At 44.3% G+C, this 18551-nt stretch overlaps 1 protein-coding gene across 11 annotated transcripts in view; it reads left to right on the top strand.

Moving 5' to 3' along the window:
* Positions 1 to 18551, top strand: part of RYR1 (ryanodine receptor 1) — a 1215008-nt gene that overhangs the window by 221880 nt on the left and 974577 nt on the right. For all 11 annotated transcript variants that reach the window (XM_086938669.1, XM_086938668.1, XM_086938662.1 and 8 more), the window contains 5 exons: positions 8940 to 9036; positions 10037 to 10111; positions 13005 to 13161; positions 14715 to 14879; positions 15054 to 15175. In XM_086938669.1, the coding sequence (XP_086794795.1) occupies positions 8940 to 9036; positions 10037 to 10111; positions 13005 to 13161; positions 14715 to 14879; positions 15054 to 15175 (616 nt within the window). The remainder of the gene's footprint in view (positions 1 to 8939; positions 9037 to 10036; positions 10112 to 13004; positions 13162 to 14714; positions 14880 to 15053; positions 15176 to 18551) is intronic.

The raw sequence follows: 18551 nt of genomic DNA, 5'->3' as shown, positions 1-18551 counted from the left end.
TACAGTAAGGATACACAAGCGCAAAAATACATGTCGCCCCAATTGGCGCCCGCCCAGTCAGTATATCACCTCAGGAGTTACATTCTAAGTTGTCCACGGTATAATAGGATATTAGAGGGAACATTGTATAGCAGCAATAAAAGGATACGATGACACATAATAAGTACATTATTACATGGGAGAATTCGTGGGAGGAAAAGCGCCCTCAAACAATCGCATTGAAGGGAAGTAAGAGCAAAAGATGTAATTATTCAGTGGCTATGCATACAAATCAATATCTTGGTCGGAGAAACAATAAACCATATAATAAGACCTAGACGCAAAGCGCAAGAATCGCCCCGGACAGAACCAAACCCAACCCCCCATCTGACCCAAGATAGACAAGAAGGAAAAAAGAAGTAAGAGATAGAAAGAGAAAAAAGGGCCATAGGAACAGAAAAAGGGAAAGAAAAATATAAAGACCCCACCCCCCCACCCTGCACGTTGAGAGACTACGGCCCTCCCTCCCCACTAACGTGCCTGTCGCCCCAAGTGACCCACAGAAGGGAAACTCCCAAGAAAGAAGAAAAAGGAGGGGAGGAGCCCACCAAGTACTAAGTCCCCCGGACACCCCAGCCATACCACATCTACTACCCTATACATAATAAGAGGAATAACAATACAGCATTGAATAAAGTAGGGAGAGACCACCTATATCGCAACAGGACGCACTGAGTAGGTGGCCCGTCCCGAGTCCCCACCCGCCAATCAAACCCAGTCCGTCACTTCCCCACACGTATATCAGCGAAAGCAGTGGGCTACGAGCGTCATATAGACCATATAGAGACACATTCGTACACTTTATAGGAACGCTGCAGTCCGAGATATCGTTAGCCAGGAATGCATAATCTACCAAGTGCAGTCCGCTAACCCTGGCCAGACCGTTCATGCCTCCCCCGCCAGTGCCCTCGTGGGGCAACCTCCACTAGGAGAACAAAGGAACAAGATGGCCGCTCCTGGCAGGGAGCTGTTATTACAAGACAAAATGGATGGGTCCATTCCCGACCAGATCCATAAAAGTCCCGAAGTGGTGCCAACCGGTGTAGCAAAATAAGAAAAGTCTGAAGAAAGGCCAGCAGAGCGTGAGCAATCAAAGCAACCAGATTCTGCGTCTGCGGCGCTATTCCCAGCGGTAGTAAAGTCAAGGCAGAGTTTACGAGTTCCGAAAGAGATGGATACAGTGTAGCGCTGATGGAAAAAGCAGGTATTAGAACGCTTGCGCCAGCACTGTCAAGGCGCCAGGGTATAGGGCACTCGTGAGGTAACATTGTAGCCCGGTCTGGGCTCAGCACCAGCAGAGCATCTCGGCGAGGAAATAAGACCAATGGTGTAAAATCCACCCCGGGCGTGACGGCATCAATTCTCTTGCCCAGCGACAGAAAGCCTTCACGCATGTCCGCCCGCAAGTTGTATAGTGCACCGAGGATAGAGTTGTAAGTGAGAGCGGCCGGGGGATTCATCTTCTCCACGAGCTCAGGCACGGCTCCAAAGTCAGTATAGTGCCCGGGGCCACACAGATCAGTCCAGTGCGTATCAAAAGCGGTGCTGGTAGTCAGCGCAGCCGGTCCAGCCATCGTAGCAGCCTCATTGGGGGAATAGCGCATAGCAAAAGGGACTCAGGTCGCCGTCTCAGAGCAGATCTTCAAGCAGTGGGCGATCAATGATATAGCTCACATGAATCAAGCCGGAGCGTTAGCAGGCTTATAGGGAGGCTACGGTGTTCGGATGTCCGCCATTACTGGGGTAGCGCCGCGCACCTCACCTGTGGATCTCAAAAGGAGCGGCCTCCGCGAGGACTCCCGGTCGGCTTGCACACAGTGAACGGGGTGAGGGTAGGCGCATACATTAACAAACAGAAGCGCCAGTCAGAACGCCAGGTTCGCTCTGCATCAGCAACCCCTCGTAGCTCCGGCGGCCGCCATATCTGCATCCCATCCTTGGTCTCGGTCACGGGGGTAGGGACGGACTCCGCCAAACACTCGGTAATATACCGGGATCCAGGCAGGCAGGGACATCGGTGGAAGCACCAGCCAGTGCCGCGCTCGCTTGCCGTCCTCTCGCTAGCACACAGAGGCAGGATAGAGTTCAGGATATCGTCGCGAGGGACGAAGGACCGAGGAGCCGAGGGACTACACGTCCGCTCCCGTCGCCATCTTGGCTCCTCGTCACCAACCCTTTTTAATCTTTATGTCACCCCCCTAGCTGCACTGATGGTCTCACTGGCGCAGACAGTAGAAGCCACTGCCACCAGTTTCAGGAACTGTCTATCGGATGTCAAGTCATGGATGAACGCTCACTTCCTTAAACTTAACACTGAAAAAACAGAGGTGATCGAGTTTGGCCAAAAACCCTCCATCTGGAGTGATCTCTGGTGGACCTCTGAAGCTGGCATCTGCCCGACTCCGGCCAACAAGGTCAGAAACCTTGGTTTCATAATGGACAAGGACCTATCCTGTACAGCCCAAATAAACCAGGTCACTTCGGCCTGCTTTTTTACTCTCAAGGTCCTTCGAAAAATCTTGCCCTACATCCCTTTTCCCCTGAGAAAAACAGTAGTGGGAGCACTGATTATGTCCAGGGTAGATTACTGTAATGCCCTGTACATAGGGCCCGGCGAAAAACAACTTAACCGACTCGAGTCAATCCAAAATGCAGCGGCAAGAGTATTGCTTAATCTCCCTAAACGACATCCCACGTCTAAAGCAATCAGTGAACTCCATTGCTTCCGGTCAGGAGAAGAGTTCAATTCAAGGTCATGTGCCTGGCCCACAAATCCCTTTATGGGAAGACTTCCAAACAGCTTTCCAATCTTCTTTCCCCGTACATACCTGAGCGCTCACTCAGATCCAGTTCCCAAAATCTACTGTGTCTGCCTAGGACAAAGAGAGTCCGCTGGGGCGGCAGATCTTTCTTCCATCAAGTCCCAAAGCTCTGGAACAGTTTACCACCTTCACTTCGTTCAGAAAAGAGCATAGCTAAGTTCAGAAAGGCACTGAAGGCCTGGCTTTTTGTGCTGCCCTAATTCCAACTCCTCTCTCTCCGTCCTATAGCGCCAAGACGCCTCGGCATTAGAGCGCTCTAAAAATAATTCAGTCAGTCAGTCAGTCAGTCAGTCAGTCTAAGGGCCAGATGTAGGTCGGTCGGTAACGGCCGAAAATCGGTATTTTCGGCCGTTACCGATCGGTAAATAGGTGATAGGTATGTAGGGGGCATTATGTTACCGAATCGGTAAAATTACCAATTCGGTAATTTTACCGATTCAATAAAATAAAAATCGGTAAATTTACCGAATCTGAGCCACCCAGATGTAGGTGGGACTCTTCAGAGTCCCAGAGGCCTTACCGAATCGGTATTTTACCATCAAATCCAATTTGATGGTAAAATACCGATTCCGGTGTGCATGCACATGTGTGCATGCACACCTATCCCATGTGACAGGCAGACCTGCCCTTAGGGCATGTATGCCTGCCACATGGCACCCGAGCCTGTTTTGGGGGTGCCAGAGGGTGTTAAAGTGACACCCCCTGCACCCTTGTGAAAATCGGTATTTACCGATTCGGTAAATACTGAATCGGTAATGCCCATTCATTCCTATGGGCTTCAAAGCCAATAGGAATGAGTGGGCATTACCGATTCGGTATTTACCGAATCGGTAAATACCGAAATCATCCGAATCGGTATTCCAGCACATCTGGAATACCTACATGTCCACCCCATAGATTTACCGATTTTTAATTACCGAATCGGTAAAATTCGGTAATTAAAAATCGGTAAATCTATTTCACCTACATCTGGCCTCAAATGTGCAGTAAGCAAAGTGGATCCAGGGTAACACCATGCAAATATTCTTTCCTGATTAGGGGCCCCATCTATGCACTGTGGCACAAATTCTAAGGAATTCACTAAATAGTAGCATTCTGTTAAGGCAAGCTATCCCTCCCCTGCTCATATAGCAGCTTAAGTGTAGTAAGTTTAATTTGGAGGCGTCTCAGCCAAAACTAGAGAAGCAGGAGCGGCATGAGCAGGTAAGTGCTGTGGGGCGGAGTGGGGGTGAGACAACAGACGGCGATGAGGATTTATTTTTTTATTTAAAGAAAACCACTTACCTTGCACTCTCTGCATCACTGACTCAGCGATGCGGTGATTGCATAGTAAGTGGTTTTCTTTTTCTTTTCATTTTCTTTAATTTTACTGAGAAATTAACTTTAAAACTGCATATATAGTACTATTATGAATTAAAACCAAAAAACTGCTGAAATTCACACGGTATGTTTAATTCTGCAGTCCATAGTTTTTACAACAGCCAGGCAACCCATAATTCACACACCAAATTCAATGTTTATGACCATACAATATTTATACCAGTAAATAACGACAACATCTAAAAGCACAGTGTAATTCAATAACACATCCTCAAACCAGTAAATAATACTACATAATCGCCACTTCTAAAGTTTTAAGGATAATATAAACTGTAATATCACTTCTAAAATCATTCATGCTATTTGTAATGGCATCTTTTACGTCGAGTGACTTCAAAAGCATTGTATTTGGTTCACAAGTTATGGTTTGCACGATGGAGCTAACCATAATGGTTGAATTTCAGTCGTTTTCGTTTTCGTTTTGTGACCAACATTTCACTTTTACCATGGCTTTTTAACTAAACGTCATACGTTTTTTTAAACATACATTAAGGTGTTATAGCCAATCCAACATATTCCATGAAAAAAGGGATATTATAGTTTGGTGAATATGAAAACGGACAAAACTACTGAAATTCACCAGTTATAGTGATTTCAAGTAACTACAACTTGTGCCTAAAGTGACTAAAGTGACTATAACTCGCTCCCCGCCGTGCACAGTGTTGTCATAAATGAGGTGATTTAAGTTGTTATTAATGATGTCATAGAACACGTCATAAGTTATGTAATATGTAAAGGTATTTAGCAGTGCTTAGTGAAAGCGCAAGTTATAGTTACCCCTGTCGGCTCCCTAGCTAGCACACAAAGCAGATGCTAGCGGGAGATGTCTATTTTTTTCGAGTGGGGTCCATCCACATACAGAGTCTGTTGCAAAAGGGCCCTTCACATTCCAAATGCATTATTGTGTGGATGTTGTAACACGTCAACAGGCTTTTGTTGGCCAAGCTGGCTTAAGAATACTTTCAAACATCTGCATCATCTGCTCACTAGCCACTTCTCTGGAGAGGAACTGCTTTTTAGTCAATGCAGAACATGTGTATGTACAGCCACGCACAGTGGCGGCTGGTAAAATTTATGAGTGGTGGGGCAGAAAGAACCAAGATATATTGCTTCCTGAGGGAAAGATCTTCCATAGGCGTTCAAAGAGTTTAGAATGAAGGCTTCACACACAATATGCTAACAACATTAACATTTTTAGGAACAGCTACTGGTATTAACCTGTTAAATGTTTTAGTAAAGATATAAGAGCTGATAAAGGAAAATTCCAAGTACAGGATAAGTGAACCTCTGCCAAAGAGATGTGGCCAAAGGAGAGATTCCCACAGCATCGTCCCATCCAGTAATTCTCATTCTCCACTGCTCCTCCGATCTACTCCCGGAAACCATCACCACTTACTGGACCACTATTTCCCTCCTATCCTCCATTCCTTGTGCCCATCAGTAAGCCCAACATGTACTGCAAACCAGCCACCAAAGACACATAACTAATCCTACATCCTGTTCACATTCTTCCTCAAGGTTACACATCTTAGTCTATGCTGGTCATTGAATAGAAACACAGTGCAGTGCTGCATGCCATCACTTCACAATTATTGGTAGACGCACAGAGTATTTCTTTACATTTTAATTACATTAACCTACAGTTGAACCATTTCAGACGGTGTTGCTATTTACTCAAATGCCTTCAGTGCAGTATCAGTTTTCAAATACAAATATGCATGAGAAATAAATACTTTCCAAATGTAGAATGAGTTATATGCTGCCACTTCTCCCTCAGATATACTTATTCAAAACAGTCCAGCATTTTTCATTAGTAAAAACGGTAGTGATGTGTTTCTGCATGAACCTTAATTGTAAAGCATGTGATCCAGCATCTTAAATAAAGCGCATATTACGGAGACCTTTACAGAAGTTTAAAAATCACCGGCATCCAACAGATGTGCCAAAATGCATGCACCGTTTCGCTATGTTCCTGGGAATCGAACTTGTGACCTACAGTTTACACTTGGGTACCAGTAGCATCTGGTGCACTGCCCACGGAGATCTATGAATCAGCACTGTGGAAATGCATGGACCCTGGAGGTTTACAGCAAACACCTAGTTCCAGATGGAAAATGTGGCCTGTTTTTAGGTCTGTGTTTAATCCCATTTACGTTGGTTAATGAGTGATCTGTTAAAGGACACACTGGCGCACTTCTGGCGCTATCAGTGAGATGAAACAACTCACGCTGCCTCTGCCATCCTAACTTTCCAGGACTATGCTGTCTGCCAGGGCAGGACTCCCAAAGGTGCACCCACTGGGCAGGCCAGAGCCAGCAGGCATGTCCCAGGCGGGGGCAATGGAAACCGCAACACTGACCTCTGAGGGCCACTAATGGCCTGGCACAGGAGGGCAAATACTGCCTTACTACCCCGAAAACAAGTAGTGGAGATATGTCAACCGTAGCAATCTATTCCAAAGCGGAGGATGCTGGTGAATAATCCCTTCTTACCTGTCCGCAGGATACCTACACAAGCACATTTTGGCTCCGGGGAATTAAAGTCATTTTTCCAGGACCACACAATAATTTCAAATGGATAAACTTGGACTTGTGCTTGCAGGACTGCAACTTAATCAACACTAGAGAACCGATCCTAACAGAAACATTGAATACGGACTGCTATCAGTTGTTGTTCGCGGGGGTGGGGGGGGGGGGGGAGTGGCGCGGGGGTGGGTGCCAGGGAATTAAATATGAAAAGGAAAACTTACCTTATAGCCGGTCCGCGCCACCTCTGCTCCCCTGGATTGGCGCCTTCACGAACGGCCCTGGAGTGGACTGGCAGCCCCTCTCATCCAATCCTGGCGCTGCCAGCAGCACCAGGATTGGCTTCGGGCACGGCTACTCTTCACCCGCCGCACGCCCAGTAGGAGACCGAGGGGCTCCTAATGGGCATGCTCAAACAAGTGCAAACACAAGTGCGCATTCGCCCTCCGTCCCCACTCATGCGCACTTGTGGTGCTGCCTGCTGCCCCTGGTGACAATCATGTCAGTCAACATGACGCCACCCCGCCCACCCCCTTCAGACTCTGAAGGGGTGGGCGGTAAGACGTCATGCTGACTGACATGATTGTCAGTTCTCCCTCGGCGTCTTTGAACCTAAGTAAACTTATTCAGTATACTCAAGTTCAAAGACGCAGAGGGAGCTACGAATGGAAAACATTACTCTGTAACCATCTGTTCGTAGTATGTAGTGCTGTAGATTCGCACACAACCACCCTCCTCCACAGTTGCCAGTAATGACCTCAAATGTTTCTAATAAACAACAACTAACAACAAAAGGCCCTAAATGTAATATTGTGTGGTTTCAAGACCCAACAAACCGAATTCTGAACATGTGTTTAAGGCTAACAGATGAGTTGTCACCTATATAGTAATAGCTGCATAATTCGTAGCTGTGGAACAATGAGGGAAGAGAGTCTCTAGAACATTCTCACCATGGCCTTGCACACTTAGGAACACGTGAAGCCATTATTGGACTTCCTTGACAAGGAGGGCAAGTTGCTGTCACGCCAGCATAAAGTCAGGGCACTGACATGCGTGGAGTGAACATTGAAATACCCACAGGTAAGCTCCACCTAATATAGATGCCTGCCTCAGATATATGATTAATGATCAACCCATAAGAGTACACCAATTGTCGCTGGAAAGACATTGTCTCTGCGTCCTAACCTATTGATTTAACATCTGTAGACAGTACCAATTGAGGGGTGGGTGACTGGACAGGATATCTGGTAGGAAGTTGATATTGATTTAAGGGAAATTATGTTGTGGCTCTCATAGAGAGCTACTAGCGTGAATTACTGGATTCTAAATACAGTGATTCACTGCTATGATGTAGCAACAGTTGTTAACAAAAGCTATTACTCACTGGTGCTGTGTCAATAAGGGATTCCCGGCCTCTCTGGCTGGCCTGTCAGAGCAGCGCTGGAAACCGGGGAGCACAGCGTTTGGAGGGAAGTGAAGTCACAGAGAGTGGTTGTGGCGTTTGGCAGGAGGCCAGTTGTTTTTTTTTTATTTGGGACTGGGAGAGAGTTAGTTAACTCTACCATTATTCCTCTGTCCCTGTGTAGCAGTTAAAAGCAGTAGCAGGTGATTTTGGGGGGCATACATAACATAACATTGTACATGGGTAAAAAGTGAGTTACTGGGATGTTTTCCCCTTCGGGGTTCTGCGTGACATCATAGGCGACTTGAGCATCACTTTTATTGCCTATTTTATGTCACTCAAATCACCTCGGTGAAAAATATTCCGGTAATTTACTGTTACCCTTTTATAATTCTATATATAATTAATACAGTTACTGTATAAAATACTATCACATTAATTTAAAAAAGAAATTCGCAATAGTAAAATACTAGCTCTGCATCCACGTTGCTACCTGCAGCTGAATTAAAAGGCAGTTTCCCATTCTTTCAGGATACTATTTGGCTTTGATTCTTCTGTGTTGCTCCCTTAGCTCTTTCTAGGTGCTGTGGTGGATATTGCTGGAATCTATCCCATTTGACCCAGTAGTCTGGAGTATTTCAGTGGAACTGCACCACACAGCATTTGGAGATCCAGACTGACTCAATGTTTTTATTCATTGTAGACATGCTTCAGGATCTATTATCAAAGACTCTGTTTTTTATAACCACTTTTTGTCTTTGATCTTAATAGGGTTTTTGACGGGTGGCCATGTATTGCGTTTATTCCATGGACACATGGATGAGTGTCTCACCATCTCCTCCACTGACCAGGGAGAAGATCAACGCAGGTATGTATCTATGGAGCAGTATACCTCACTTCCCTAACCTGAAGTACATCTATGTGTTTTCACTCACTTGACTGATGTACACTACTACTACAACTCAGTTATATCCATCATTTTACTTGACTTGAGGCACCATTCTCTGCCTTTGCATTTATTTCCACCTCTTCTTGAATCCACATTTTGTTCCTATCATGCAGACCGTCAAATCTGCTTTCAGAGATTGGAAATTAGATACAGTTCTTATTAATCAGGGTATCACTTTTCATCTGCTCTGCAAAGTACTTGTTAAAATATCAACTGGCTATGCACTTATACCCCAGGAGGTCAGAAAGTTTGCAAACTCCTTCTAGAACCCTAGTCATTGCCGTACTCTGTTTGACATTGATGTATCACTTTTGCTATTTTTCCACCCAACATATCACCCAGTGCCTAATCAGGACTGGGCGTTAGAGGCTGTTCCTACTGCATCGTCTTCCCTTGGGAGCTGTGACTCCATTGTCTGCCTTCTATTTCCCTGGACAAAAGCATTTTCAGTACTTTGACTAGAGTCCAGCTCCCACTCTATACCGCTATCTACCTGGTCTGTTCCCTAAAGGGTCTTGTATACAGTGCTGTAAGCCTCAAAAAGGCCATCTTCAGCTCTTTATTACGTGGGTGGAGACACAATGGATTTGAAACCAAGTTATTTTTACCCTAATTCACAATTTGAACTTTTAAATCAAAGGAGCCCAAGAGTCTTAGTTTCCTTCTCGAGCAGAAAGTCAGTAAGATTTCATTTAGTTGCCACAGCCTGACTGCACTGGACCATGAACTCTGAGCTTTTAAACCTTCTTGTTATGTTAGAAGACCAAATATTTAATTTCAGTGATGATCATTTTTACTGTAGCAGCTGCAGAGCAAGAGCCACTCTACTCCGCTTTGTCGCCTATGGTGTCTCATCCCCCATCCCTCCTACTGCTCCTTTCTGGAGTGTGCTTGCTCTAATATGCATCTTCTTTTCCAGATTACCTCATTATGAGGGTGGAGCTGTCTGCAGCCACGCTCGCTCCCTGTGGAGGCTGGAGCCTCTGCGAATCAGGTCAGTAAGTGACGGCCAATCAAACGTCTTTCAATGAAGACAGGTGAATTCCTTTGCAGTCAAAAACATCACTTATGTCTCCTTCTTTTCTGTTCCTCTCCCTTGGGCTTTGGAGTGAAGCATGGTTTTGTTTGGGGACGTAACATTTTGTTGTGAATGGAAAGATTCTGTTGAGGCAAACCTTTCCTTTGTTTCAACATAGTGTTCACCTTACCTCATTTCTTTAGCTCACAAGATATTTTTAAATAAATCATCACATTTCCAACATAACACTCAATTTGGGATTTATCCAAAAATGGTCTTCAGTATGCAAATGCAATAGGTTGTTGAGTTGACAATTGGCCACAAGGATTTCCAGGGTTAATCTGGGTAGGAATGCAAGCTGTCAGAATATACACTACCTCCATGCTCATCTGTTTGGTAGCTTTCCTTGTCTATTTTTTGTAATGCCATTGATGATGATACGTATATTGATGCCCCTGAGCTTTACCGAATGAGCTTCAGAAACTCATGACAACCCCAAGATCTTCTAACTCACAAGTCCCAGGGCAGGAATTAATTAATCATGGAACCCCAAAGAGTTCTTTCAAGAAATTCTGTATTCCTTTTTCCACCTCTTTTGCTTCAATGTTTTGCTGTTGACACCCATATGCAATGTCCTGTCCTTTGCCAATGGTCCTGCCAGTTTCATGCACACCAAAGGACCTTGTCAATAGCAGTGGTCGATACGGCAGAGTATCTTAAACCTGAGATTTCTTTTGTAGTTCTGCCTGTGTAATCTGGTTGAGCCAGAGTTAACAATGAGGATCTGATTGAGGTCAGGTCTGTTGGTGTAATGGATTAATGCATTCACTCCAGGAAACTATGTTTGATCCCGTGGTCATAGGTTCAAATCCCAGTGGATCCACTCTGTCTTTTGTCCTTCTGACTTGTTAAAAAGAGTACTATCGAGTAGGATAACAATAGACAACTGTCACCTGTCAATAGAATCATTAGATTTTTTTAGGGGTGAATTTGGGGCTCTTCAGATACACGTGTAACGCAATTTTATGATCAGATTCCTGGCATGAAACCTTGATCCCAATGATTGACTCAATTTGCAGATTAACTCATGAGTGATAACTGGTGTAATCAGATAAAATTCTTCTTGTCAAAAGTTTTTTGCAACTATTCCAAATACCTACCCTTTTCTATAAAGACTGTTTTGCAAGGATTTAATTATTGTAACCGTCTTATCCACTCTCTGCTTTGTGCTAATCTTCCATGTCCTCTGATCGTCAGACCTTGGAGAATGCAAAACATGACAGATCAATAGTTACACTCCATCACACACACACCATATAACCCCTGGCCCTGCATTGAATCCCTGTCTGTCAGAATGTCTTCTCTAAAATAGGATGCATTTGCCTTGTACACTCATCAGGTATCTGTGGAATTCTCAGCTTACATCCCTCGTAGAAGCCTACACCCATCTTTAGCCTTTCTATTGCATAGGTTCGTGTTGTTGAATTGGACACTTGGACTGCCATTGCTTTAATACACGTGGATTTAGTGACGTCCTCACTCAGATTAACTACCCCAGAACACAAAACTATCGAGTGATTAACTTTAGAGAACAAATAACAGTCGAGAATAAAAAATCAGGTGCAAGTAAAAATGTATGTTGGTGGTAAGAGGTAAGATTAATGAGTTAGGAATATAATAAGTGTGTTAGTGTAAGAGAAATGGTTAGATAAAAAGATGAGAATACTTGGGGGTTCACTACCTTGAATAAAGAAAAAGGTAAACAAATATCACTAAGGGAGGAGAGATACAGGTGTTCTCAACTATAATTTTCAAAAAAGGAAATTGCAGGAATCATTTTGGAAATGTAGGAAAAAAAGCACACGTTTTTTCCCTAAGTATTAACTAAAAAGACAATAGGAGCCAGAGACTAATCACTCCGAGATTCTGCACCCCTAATGAATCACAATGTGATGAAATCACCGAGGCAATGACTTTGAACCGTGTATATGTGTCTTACTCTTCTTGACTTGGTCGGGTAACAACAGTAGGCACGGAAAAGGCATAGATCTACCACTGTTTTTATCAGAGCTTTGAATATGTCGGATGCATTCTGGCATGTGCACTGATACAGGTTACCCCTGAAGGATTGGAAAATATCACAGAAATCAGTGGTGCCTCACCAGTTTCTGCATGTTTTCCACATTCCAGTTTTCTACAGACATATTCTGCAATGTTTTCAATTTCAAAATATGCCTGCAGAATACTTGAGGATGTGGTATGACCGTATAAATCGTAATCTCGATTTTGGCAGAAACTCCACCCAAATCAGAATTTCCAAAATAATGAAGTGCTTAGGTGTCGTCACTCTTTTACCATGCCCCCAGCAATGCGCCCAAACGATGCTTCGGTATGTCAGGCTTTATAAACCATTCACTTGCTTTCACTCACTTCTTTTATTGAATGCACTCACTGTCTCACCCTCGTCTAGTTCTCTTAATTTATCTCTTCCATTAAATAAAATTAAGAGCATTCCTGTGGCTTCGTTTTTTTTTTCTCTAAAAACAAACCAACCTTAGTGTATTTTTACACATATATAAGAACTGTTATTCGGGTATCATTAGACATCCTTAAGAGATCTTCTCAATACATCTTAGATATGTACTAGAGAACTCTTGAGTTTATCCCTAGATTTCTTTTCGAGCTTTTGGCAGCATGTTTTTAAGGAACTATTCAATCATTTCTAAGCATGGCTCTTGATATTAGAGTTATCATAATATAATTTCATGTAGCATAAATGCTCTTATAGTGGCGATCTTGTCCTGGTTCTCTTGACGGGTAGATGGCGCTTGCAGGAAGCAGCCATAAGCAACTTTTCCTTTGTCTGCAGCTGGAGCGGTAGCCATATGAAGTGGGGGCAGTCTTTCCGTGTAAGGCACGTGACAACTGGAAGGTACCTGGCCCTGGAGGAAGAGAAAGGCCTGATCCTGGTGGATGCAGAGAGAGCCAATACTAAGGCCACTGCTTTCTGCTTCAGAGCTTCCAAGGTAGGTGACAGCATTACACAAGTGATGAAAGGGCTTGCGTTGAAACAGTGTTGACACAGTTTTGACACAGTTTCTGTCACACTTCCTTCATCCAACACCTTTTCTTCCTCCTACAGTTGTTTTTACTGTTGATACTTATACTACCTATTATACCTTCTTTGATCCATACTATACTTCCTACACTTGCCCCAATCATACTCTGCCTAGTTATTTCCCTCCCAAATTGTGCTTCCTACAATTGTCCTGCCTGCTGCGTTTCCCCTACCTTCGACTATGCCTCCTACATCTTCTCTATCTAATGCACCTATACCTTTTATACCTTGTATGACTTTTTCTTTAACATCCTAGCCTCCAGCGTCCCTCCTCCCTCAGTATGCCCTATAACTCTTCCTCCGTCCTTCACCTTTTTTGCCTCTTGCCTCTGTCCCCTTCTTCCTTTCTCTTTCTCTTATATGTTTAATGCCATCAAACACTCTGTATGTCTTACAACTTTTCTGCCTTTTCCATGCATCTTGCACTGGCTTCTACATCTTTCCTTACTTTCAGCTGATTGCACCTTCGCCATTCTTGCATCACATCTTATACCTTCCCATCTCATCCACTTCAATGGTTTTCAACCACTTCCCTGCCTCCAACAACGTTCTGAGCTCCTAATCATTGATCATTGGTCTCGGCTACCTGCCGCTGGACCATCACCATGTCCTGTACTATATATGACCCCTCCACCACCTCCCACTTCATCTTTTGGATTTACTTATGTTCAAAGTGTACTACTTTCAAAATCTTTACCGTTTTTAGTGCTTCTACACTTTTGCTGTCGTATAACCCACACTTTTACTGTTGTATAACCCATATCCTACATCTTGCACTTATACTACACTTACCCACTTCTTAAACTTTCCTTTTCTACTACTCTTTCCTTTTTTATTACACCTTTCCTGGTTCCTACTTCTTTTCCCATATCCTGGAATTATTGTTTCTCCCTCATCATGATAATCCTTGACACAGTTGCTCCCCACACCTTTTACTTTTCCAGTTCCCCCTGCATCAGTGTCTTTTTCACCACACACTTCTACCTTGCTTTCCACACAAAACCTTCCTCTACACTTTCGCATCCCCTTCACCTTCTCAGTCTTCAATAAGTTCTCCACTCATTACACTTTTCCCAGCTCTACAATTTCATCACACCCCTTAACTTCTTTCCTTCTTTCCTTCTATTTCATCCCGCTTCTTGCACCTTGCATTTTTTCTACTTCTACACTGGCTCCCACACTTTTCCTGTGTCTAGAATGTTCGCCACCTCCTACACTTGTCCATCCCCTCTTCTACTGTAGTTACATTTCTAAAAAGAGTTTGTCAACTCCTACACCTTCCCTTTAATATATCGGTCCCACCGTCTGAGCCACTCTGACCTCCATCTCTTTCTCCCTTCCTGCATCTTTCACCACCTCCACCGCCTTCCTATATTCTCGGCCTTTCCCCACCTCCCTTACCTTTCAACTCTCGTGATCTCATACTTTGATCATAACACACTTGCCTTTGTCCCCCAACAGGAAAAGCTGGACGTGGCTCAGAAGAGAGACGTGGAAGGCATGGGAGCCCCAGAAATTAAATACGGGGAGTCCATGTGCTTTGTGCAGCACGTGAAAAGCGGCCTGTGGCTGACCTATGCTGCAGCTGACACCAAGGTTGTACGCCTCGGGCCACCAAAAAGAAAGGTAAACAATGAAGCCAATCATTCTGTGTGCATTCCTGGCTTCACAAACCACAGTGCAGTGTCCCTCATTGTATCGCTGACCTCACAGACTGGAGTGAAGTGTCATATCTCTGTTGATTATGACAAAGGTTGCCATCTCCTTGCCGGCGTCTCACATTCTCTTCATCACCTACAGGCAATCTTACATCAGGAGGGGCACATGGACGACGCTCTGTCTCTGTCACGGTCCCAGCGGGAGGAATCCCAGGCAGCTCGCATGATCCACAGCACTTCAGGCCTCTTCAACCTCTTCATCAGGTACAGTGTATGGCTCCTTAGGGCTCACGCCGTGGAGATGAGTGAAAGGCCAGCCCAGCAAACCTAAAACACTCACAAAGCCTTCCTTTTTCATCACCAAAGCAGACCCTTTTCACTCGCTTTGTTACAGGCGTGTAAACTCGTAAAATCACTATATATTAATGTTTTAATGTAACTAATTCGTGCAAAATGAACCTTCTTTGCCCTTTGTGTATTGATATATATTTCCATATATTTTACCGAGATACAACAACAGTTTGAAAGACGTTTTCCCCTACTGTCCAAACCTAATATTAACCATACAGTGAGTTTGTGTTTTTTCTTGAAGAAAACCGTAATCAAGCAAAACAATCCATACTAATATAATAAAGAGAGAGCCCAAACCTTTGAGGCGGGTAATCTCAGGAACCACAGCACCAATCACAACACCCAATACAGCGTTGGAAAGGGCAGTTGCAGCAGAAGGACATAGGGTATGCAGAAGCCCACCATATACATTTAAAAGGTAAAAGAACAGTGCCAGCAAAGTAGTCCCTTGTGGGCGTGTCTGCGTTGTGCTGTGGGCGTGTGCTGGGGGCGTGACAAACGCTGGGGGCATGTGGTACGTTTCACCCTTCATGCCATGTCTCATATCGTGTGCTAATCCCACCCTGCTCCCTTTAAATACCCCTGCACCCCATAATCATAACCCACCCTTACTCCTTAACATACCCCAACACCCTTAAACACTAACCCATCTTAACCCTATAAATATACCCTGTACCCCAAAACCCTAACCTAGCCCTGAACCCTATAAATACCCCTGTACCTCAAAACCCAAACCTACCTCTGAACCCTAAAAATAACCCTGTACCCCAACACCCAAACCTAGCCCTGAACCCATAAAATACCACTGTACCCCAAAACCCAAACCTACCCCTGAACCCTAAAATACCCCTGTACCCCAAAACCCAAACCTAGCCCTGAACCCTTAAAATACCCCTGTACCCCAAAACCCAAACCTACCCCTGAACCCTAAAAATACCCCTGTACCCCAAAACCCAAACCTAGCCCTGAACCCTAAAAATAACCCTGTACCTCAAAACCCAAACCTACCCCTGAACCCTAAAATACCCCTGTACCCCAAAACCCAAACCTAGCCCTGAACCCTAAAAATACCCCTATACCCCAAAACCCAAACCTAGCCATGAACCATTAAAATACCCATGTACCCCAAAACCCAAACCTTCCCCTGAACCCTAAAAATATCCCTATACCCCAAAACCCAAACCTAGCCCTGAACCCTAAAAATACCCCTGTACCCCAAAACCCATACCTATCCCTAAACCCTAAAACTACCCCTGTACCCCATAACCCAAAACTATATCTGAACCCTTAAAATACCCAAACCCCCAAAACATATACCTCAGTACCCCAAAACATATACCCCACACCCATACTTACCATATCCAAACATTTAAAAAAAAACATGTTTTTACCATTCATGCATTTACAAAGAATTTCGTTGTAAATGTATGCGTGGTAAAAACATATAAAATGTAATGCCATGCGTTATAATGGCATTGCGGAGTCATGGTACTTTCGTAATGAAAGTATGCGGAGTGATGGTATGCGGAAAGGAAGTTGCGGAATAATGGGTGTTTACCCTCCCCCGGTAAGTACATTGGTGGCACGGCGGCCCACATCTCCAGCAACATACTGATGCACAGGTCTCTCTCATTGATGGCCAGCACCAACATACACTTTTAGACACACCTCCCGCCACAAGTTCTACAATTGCGAACTTTAGAGCTGGGGAGCTACGTTCGAATCTCTGCATCAGCTCAACATCCTGTGATTCCAGGCAAATCGCTTTGTCTCCCCGTGCCTACCACAAATGAATGTGTTCTTCTGTAATGTAAATTGTGCTCCTGCCATGTTGTCGAGTTCGCGCTATATAATATTGCAAGGAAAAATAAAGTAGGGAAACTCGAGTTCACACACTACTGAACGCGCACTCTTAAGTGCATCAGCAGTGCACTGTGAATCGGAGCGTTTCACAGGCCTGTCACAGATAAGAAATGCTATCTAAACGAAATCCTACAAAACAATATACTACTGGCTGGCAGCAATTCATACCCGGACAACGTTGGGACGGGCTGCTAGTTCTTTATGAAAATAAAAGAACTCACGGGAACAGGCACGTCGTAGATAATGGTCAAATCTGATACTTGTGCTATCCCAACGGCGATATGGGAACTCGTAATGGGACTCTTGACTGGACAAGATCTGCCTCTTGGCCTCTGCTGTCAGGGTTCATTGGGGTCAGATCTTGTTTGCTGCCATTACTTTCAAGGAAGATGGGGTCATATTACTCAGCTGATATCTGCCATGATATCAAGTAGTAACCTGAAGCTGGAAAAGTATATTTTTTAGCAATCCTACGCAGGAAGGAAGCAAAACAACTGCTTAGGGACTGGTTACAGCAGTAGGGTTGTTATAACAGAGGGTTTGGTTCTAAAACTTGATTTCTTTTCTGTTGGGTAGGTATAATTTCCATTTAATTGTACACTTAGAGAGCGCTGCCATGGCCCAGGCTCAGGAAGTAATTTATGCAGACAACTTTACATATATTTCATTTAGGTTTATAGGATTGTTCACATGGGCGCCTCCAGGTCCTAAAAGATTTGTATCACCCGTAAGAGTGCTCCAGGGTCCCATAGTGTCTCCTTTCATCTTCAGTATCTACATGGAGCCCATTTGGGCTCCACTCACTGATAACACGTGATTCACCAATACGCAGGCAATACACAACTCTATCTGAAATTCTTCACTGCTCCAGCCACTATTACCTCACACGATGCTTGCACCTCACCCACTCCTGGATGTCCAGCGCCTATCTGAAGCTCAACCCCATCAATACAAAATCTCTGCTATTCGACAAGAGCAAAAAGCAATAAACAGGGCAAACTTTGCCTTATGACACAAAGCTTGACAGCTTTGAACTCCAATTTTCACAGAATGACAAGTCACGCGGATTTACCTTGAACACCAACTACACCCTCAAGATGGCTTGGTACCAGTTCTCTCTCCTAAAGAAAGTGAAACAGTTTCTATTATAGAGCGACTTCATAACTGTTGTTCAAGTTCTTGTGCTCTCGCCTCTGGGTAGGGGTAATGTTCAGCAATTTGGTCTCCCAGGCTTCAAACTGGCACCCCTGAAGGGCATCATATATGCCACAGGATATCTCATTGAGGGTCAAAGAAGTATTATCACATCATCCACACCCTGATAGAATTCCATTGCCGCCCCCCACCTTGCCAGCCCCTACACTATATTTAAAACCGTCTTGTAGCAATACAATGCCATCATGACCAGCACCCTCTCTTTTATTTG

The sequence above is a fragment of the Lissotriton vulgaris genome, chromosome 9, assembly GCF_964263255.1.
Source record: "Lissotriton vulgaris chromosome 9, aLisVul1.2, whole genome shotgun sequence".
Classification (NCBI taxonomy): Eukaryota; Metazoa; Chordata; class Amphibia; order Caudata; family Salamandridae; genus Lissotriton; species Lissotriton vulgaris.
Note: the sequence above shows the minus strand (reverse complement) of the source record. Positions and strands in the feature narration are given on the sequence as shown.